This window comes from Cebus imitator, unplaced genomic scaffold, assembly GCF_001604975.1.
Source record: "Cebus imitator isolate Cc_AM_T3 unplaced genomic scaffold, Cebus_imitator-1.0 Scaffold815, whole genome shotgun sequence".
NCBI lineage: Eukaryota > Metazoa > Chordata > Mammalia > Primates > Cebidae > Cebus > Cebus imitator.
Genome location: NW_016108130.1, coordinates 261,716 through 268,986, shown reverse-complemented (window position 1 = coordinate 268,986; position 7,271 = coordinate 261,716). Strand labels below are relative to the sequence as shown.

Below are 7,271 nucleotides of genomic sequence, written 5' to 3'. Positions count from 1 at the left end.
AAAAAAAAAAAAAAAAAAAAAAAAAAAAAAAAAAAAAAAAAAAAAAAAAAAAAAAAAAAAAAAAAAAAAAAAAAAAAAAAAAAAAAAAAACAATCTTGACAAAAATATAAACAAATCAGGACTCACACTTCCTGGGTTCAAAATTGCTACGAAGCTACAGTAAATAAAACAGTACGGAACTGGCTCAAAAACGGGCATATAGATGAACTGAACTGAATTAAGAGTCCAAAAAGAAATGCATACTTCTACGGTCAACTGATTCTCAACAGGGGTGCCAAGATCATACATGAGAGAAAGAATAGTCTTTTCAGAATTGGTGTTGGGACAACTGGATATCCACAGGCAAATAAATGTGAAGTTGGATCACTTCCTCACACTATAAACAAAAATTAATTCAAAATAGGTCAAAGTCCTAAATGTAAGCACTAAAACCATAACACTCTTAGGAGAAAATACAGAAGTCCTAAATGTAAGCACTAAAACCATAACATTCTTAGGAGAAAATATAGAAGTAAATTTTCAGATATGACATCAAAAGTATATGCAACAAAAGAAAATATACATTCACCAGACTTCATCAAAATTCAAAGGATACTACCAAGAAAATGAAAAGATAACTCAGAATGAAATATTTGAAAATCATATTATCTAATAAGAGTCTAGTACACAGAAAATACTCTTAGAATAAACCCAATTTAAAAATAGACAAAGGACTTGAACAGACATTTCTGCAAAAGAGATATACAAATGGCCAAGAAGCACAGGAAAAGGTGCTCAAGTGTGTTAGTCACTACAAAAAAGCAAATCAAAACCACAATGAGAAACCACTTCACACACACTAGAATGGCTACCATTTTAAAAAGTAATAACAAGTGTTGCCAAGGATGGGGAGAAAATGTAATCCTCAAACATCGTTGGTGGAAATGAAAAATTACACAGCGCTGTGAAAAAGTTTGGTGATTCCTCAATAAAAGACAAAATATTTGACACCGCAATTTTACTTGTAGGTAGATACCCACAAGACTGAAAACAGGTGTTCAAACAAAAACTTATATACAGATATTCATAGATCTACTATTCACAATAGTCATTAGGTATAAACAACCCAAACATCCATCAGCTGATGAATAAACAAACTGAGGCACATCCATGTAAGAGATTATTTAGCAATAAAAAGGAATGAGGTCTGATACATGCCACAATACAGATGAACTTTGAAAACATTATACTAAGTGAAAGACAGACACATAAAACACATATTGGCTAGGCACAGTGACTCATTCCTGTAATCCCACCACTTTGGGAGGCCAAGGTGGGAGGACTGCTTGTGCCCAGGAGTTCAAGGCTACGGTGAGCTATGATTGAGCCACTACACTCCAGTCTGCCCTATCTCTATTAAAAACAAAAACAAAAACAAAAACAGAAAAAAACAAGCGGCCGGTCAGAGTGGCTCACGCCTGTAATCCCAGCACTTTTGGAGGCTGAGGCAGGCAGATCACGAGGTCAAGAGATCGAGACCATCCTGGCCAACATGGTGAAACCCCATCTCTACTAAAAATACAAAAATTAGCCGGGCGTGGTGGCATCCGCCTGTGGTCCCAGCTACTAGGGAGGCTGAGGCGGAAGAATCACTTGAACCCAGGAGGCGGAGGTTTCAGTGAGCCGAGATTGCGCCACTGCACCCCAGCCTGGCAACAGAGCAAGACTCCATCTCGAAAAACAAACAAACAAACAAAAAAAAACCAAGCAAAACAGATAGTATATGATTACATTTATATAAAATATCCAGAATAGGCAAGTCCATGGAGACAAAAATATATTACTGGTTGTGAAGGACTGCACTCAGGGGTGAATGGAAAATGACTCTAACAGGCATAGGTTTCCTTTAGAAATGATGAAATGTTCTGGAACTACATAGTGATGACAGTTATGCAACATTGTGACTATGCTAAATGCCATTGAATTGTGCACATTAAATTGTTAATTTTATGTTAAATATATTCTAAAACAAACTTATCATTAGTGATGTTTAGAGACCAAATTCCAATAAATGGTAGGGAATAATTTATTCTGCATGAATCATGAGTTGAAAATTTGATTAAGTGCAAAAACATTTGCCAGAAACAGTCTCTTAATTGAATATTCTATAGATTGAACAAGACTAAGAATTCTGGAAAGTTATTTTAAACTGAAACAGTCCATTTATTCTCTATAAGTTTTATCCAGAAAAAAGAAAAAGCAAGACTATCTGAAAGCCATTTACATGGGCTCTAGTAATGTGGTCCTTGAAAAGCTTCATTAACTCAGTATTGCTTAGTACCTTGCTTTTTGCTTTTACTGAAGAATTACAGGTATTTATTTCATGGTTGCCACCAGAAGGCTGTCCATCACTGTATAAAGAGCAAAAAAAAAAATTTTTTTTTCAGCTTTCAGTATCACACTTTACATACGTACCAAAAGGAATCAGGTAGCTTCATTCTCGTCAGCAGTGAAAGCCATGTAACAGATCATCTCTCTTTGCCATAGCTATCAGAAAGGTCAGAAGTATTTGCAACTCAAATCTGATAACTGTCTTAACTCCAGGTGACGTGTATATATATATATACACATCTATACACACAGATACAGATATCTATGTATGTGTATATATACATACACATAATACACACATATATGTAACATATATACGCCAATTTTGCCCAACTGATCTGCTATTCCAGTGCTATTGGCCTACAGACCTGAAAACTAGCATCATCACCTGCAATCTTGTTAAAAAGGGAAATTCTCGGCTGGGTGCAGTGGCTCACGTCAGTAATCCCAGCACTTTGGGAGGCCGAGACAGATGGATCATGAGGCTAGAAGATCAGGACCATCCTAGCCAACATGGTGAAACGCTGTCTCTACTAAAAAAATACAAAACTTAGCTGGGTGTGGTGGTACATGCCTGCAATCCCAGCTACTTGGGAGGTGGAGGCAGGAGAATCACTTGAAGCTGGGAGGCAGAGATTGCAGTGAGCCAAGATCACATGACTGCACTCCAGCCTGGCAACAGGGTGATACTCAGTCTCAAAAATAAAGGGAAGGAAAATACTCAGGCCCTGTTCTAACAAACTTTCAATTGTACGTATTTTGACTTTTCCATTTTAAGTATAAGGGTCAACCTGCTAAGATCCACTGTAAAAGTACAGAATTACTTCATCAACTAACATAAGATTTCTTCATTTTCTGCTGATCCTGGAAAAATGTAGAAATCTCTGAAGGTTTACCTATGATTTAAAAAAAGAAATGAAGTCACTAGAGATACGAAATGCTTTGCCACTTCGGATTTGCCTACTTACAAAACTGCAACATCACCTGGGTAAAATGTCTCTCTGTGGGAGAACATCCCTTTTAACCTGGAGAAGAGGCAGGAAGAAACCCATTAAGATGCACCCATATGTCCACTGGTGACAGTGAAATGATCACATGGAGCTCGGATGTGTCTTTTTTTTTAACTGAGTGGATGTAACTGTTCTCGACTGATGTTTTAAAACATGTGTGTACCACTTTGTGTTCTCAAAGAAATAAAACAATTATAACAAAAATGGTTAAATGAATCACAACACAATAAATGAAGTAAAGCTAAGTAAGCCTTCATCAGAAGTTTCATCGAACACGGATCATTTTCCCCCTTGTTTTACTCCTTGAGTTAAAAGCACTCACCCAAAGCTATGAAAAAAAAGGATTGGAAGCACTTTAAAGTAAGGTCACTTAAACTGTTTTTCTACAGTCTATGCAGTTTCTCAAAAGGCTGCCTTTTAAAGATGTCTATTACAACAGTGATAATGTGATCAGCACCGGCCTTGGTGTCAGGAGACTCAAGTCTACTCTCAGTTCTGCCACTAACACAAAGCCAGGAAAATTCACTTACATTCTTAGGGACAATTTTTCCCAACATTGAACAAGACAAACAGAAAATCTGTCTTGTACTACTGTCCTACAATGTCAGAAGAAAGGAATTTATCAGCATATCTTTACATGTCAGATTCATGGAGTGCAAAGATCTTGGGATCTGGGAAGAGTGAACGTAAAAAAGAATCGGGGCTATACTGGGATTGGTGGAGACAGAATTTACTCAGATCTAGCTCTGAAACCACTTTCCCCACAGCATGTCTCCCAAATCCCCTCTATTTACTGCATGGCCTAACCCCTCCTTCATTCCTCTCAGCCCACTTTCCTACTCTCTTTTGAAATCTGGTGCAGACCTTCCCTGTGGCATGGCTTCTGGATGTGGCTACATCAATCAAATCTTGCTCATTCTGAGAATTGTGTGCAAATCTAGTAAATCTGCTCCTTTCTGGGAGCTATTGCTTCTTCTGGGAAACTCACTCCGATTTTCGAGTGGTTCTTTTACATATGGATCTTGTTCCTCAAGATTTCTTATTTCACAAGAGGTGCTTTGCTCCAAGGAAGATAAGAAATGCACCTAAAGGACAAATTCATTTTAACTGGAATCATCACTCAGCGCCACAGTTTAACTCTGAATATTTTCTGTACCACAGACTCTCAGATCAGACCTTCAATAAACACAAACTAAGGCTATTGAGAACTGAGAACATAGACCAGTCTGGACTGCGCAGACCTAACTCGGGAACAATATGCCGTCTGACCCAAGAGCTCCGAACACATATCTGGAAATCCGAAAAACAGAACTGCTGCATGGTAAGAGTCAATCCTTCACATTATTTCTCCATACTTTAAATTATTTCTGCTAACTGCTGTGGAAGAAGCAACGCTGGCTTTTATAAGCAGGACAGTAAATGAAAACACGGCATTTGGAGAAAGAAACGTTTGAGTTTGTCCTCTAGTGTGTTTAGCTGCTAGCTGTGACTCTGGGCACAACACTTTCCTCTTGGTCTCCTTTCCTTATTTGTTGGAGCGGAAGTTACACTGACCTGAGAACGAGGTTATAAGAATAAACTAGTAAGAAACGTGTTTCCACTAAAAGCAGTTGCTGTGACTGACTGCAGCCACTGCCATCACTTTCCTGAATGCTCTGTACAACCCCGAGGCGGTATTAATTCCCTGGTTTCACAGAGGAGTAAATCAAGTCTTACCTGTCAATCTCTCACAATGGACAATTCTTTGACACCCGTGCTGCCCGGCAACAAGTATCCCCCGACCCCTCCCGCAGCCGCCTGATCCACACTGCCCGCTCTGCCAGGGGTCGGACACTCAGATTCCGTAGTCACCTGCGCCCGCGACCCCCGGTTCCAGCGCCCCGCGATCCCCACGCCCTACCTTGGACCTCCGACACCAGACCACCAACCCCTCCCTCGACCTAGCAGCCCCCACACCGCCGTCCCTCTGGGCTCACGCGCAGGCGCCAGGGTTCCCACCGCCGGGAGCCCGCCGCTTCCCGCCCGCCCTGCCACCCGCTGCCCAAGCCGCGCAGCGCTTTCCCATCCCAGCAGATAGCCCGTCGCTCCCAATCTGCGCCGTACCTGAGCGGCGGACAGACCTGAGGACTCCGGGTCTGTCTCCAACTTGAAGCCAAAGAATCTTCCCAGAGGGAACGCCTACGCCGATTGCACCTGCACGGAAGGTTGGGGGGGAGGGGTGGAAAAAAAAAACAAAAACAAATAACCAAACCAAACCAAACCAAAACGAAACAAAAAAAAAAAACAAAAAACAAAACAAACAAAAAAAACTGTCTCCTGAGCATGCGCGCTGAGCCCACGAACGTGAGACTCCATTTCCCAGAAGCCTGTTCGCCCACAACCTTAGGGAAAGTTGGATGTTCCCAGCCTGTGTGCCTAAGGTAGCGAAGATGTAGATCAATGTGAATAATGAGAAAGTTAAAGACTAGAAAGTTAAAATATTAATAATAAAATGAAAAGTGTCTAAAAGTAAATAATAAAAGAAATAATTATTTGGGTGATAGGTACACTAGAAGCCCAAACTCCACCATTTTGCAATATATTTATGCAACAAACTTGCACATGTACCCCCGAATAGAAACAGAAATGTTAGGCCGGGCACCCACCACCACGTGGGCGTGGTGCCACAGGCCTATAATCCCAGCTACTCCGGAGGCTAAGGCAGGAGAATCGCTCGAACCTGGGAGGCGGAGATTGCAGTGAGCCGAGATTGCACCATTGCACTCCAGCCTGGGCAATAAGAGCCAAACTAAAAAAAAATAAGGCGGGGGGAGGGACCGGCTCAGTGGGAGGCCAGTGCGGGTGGATCACGAGTTCGGGAGTTCAAGACCAGCCTGGCCAACATGTGAACTCTTGTTTATACTAAAAATACAAAAATTTGCCGAATGTGGTGGTGGGTGCTTGTAAAAATCCCAGCTACTCGGGAGACTGAAGCAGAGAATTACTTGAACCCGGAAGGCGGAGGTTGCAGTGAGCCGAGATGGCTCCACTACTCTCTAGCCTGGACAACAGAGTGAGACTCCGTGTCAAAATATATACATATACGAGAAAAAAAAATGCAAAAAATTAGCTGGGCGTGTTGGCGCGTGCCTGTAGTCCCAGGTCCTCAAGAGGCTGAGGCTCCAGAATCGCTGGAACCCGGCAGGAGGAGGCTTCAGCGAGCGGAAATTGTGCCTCTGTACTCCAGCCTGGACGACAGGGTGAGACTCCTTCTCAAATTAAAAAAAAAAAAAAAAATATATATATATATATATATAAGGCACAGTTCTAATGTTTCTTTTTTACTATTATTTTAATTTTTAAAAGGTATTTATTTTTGAGATGGAGTTTTGCTCTGTCGTCCCGGCTGGAGTGCAGTGGCGCGATCTCGGCTCACTGCAGCCTCCACCTCCCGAGTTCAAATGATTCTCCTGCCTCAGCCTCCTGAGCAGCTGGGATTACAGGTGCGTGGCACCATGCCTGACTAATTTTTGTATTTTTAGTACAGACGGGGTTTCACCTTGTTGGTCAAATTGCTCTTGAACTGCTGACCTCAGGATTCGCCTGCCTCAGCCTCCCAAAATGCTGGGATTACAGGCATGAGTCACGGGCCCGGCCATATTTCTTATAAATATTACATGTAAATTCTGTGGATATTTCTTTATTCTTTAGAGTTCTCTTTCTTTTTTTTTTTCCCATTTATTTATTTTATTGCATTTTAGGTTTTGGGGTACATGTGAAGAACATGCAAAATTGTTGCATAGTAACACACGTGGCAGTGTGATTTGCTGCCTTCCTCCCCATCACCTACATCTGGCATTTCTCCCCTTGCTATCTCTCCCCAGCTTCCCACCCCCCACCGTCCCTCCCCTA

General features: G+C 41.5%; 1 protein-coding gene across 1 annotated transcript in view; it reads right to left on the bottom strand.

Annotated features, from left to right (window-relative positions):
* Positions 1-7,271, bottom strand: part of LOC108297580 — a 31,492-nt gene that overhangs the window by 16,228 nt on the left and 7,993 nt on the right. The window contains exons 4-5 of the mRNA XM_037735454.1: positions 5,484-5,645; positions 2,321-2,390 (exon numbers count right to left, since the gene is read on the bottom strand). Of these exons, the coding sequence (XP_037591382.1) occupies positions 2,321-2,390; positions 5,484-5,645 (232 nt within the window). The remainder of the gene's footprint in view (positions 1-2,320; positions 2,391-5,483; positions 5,646-7,271) is intronic.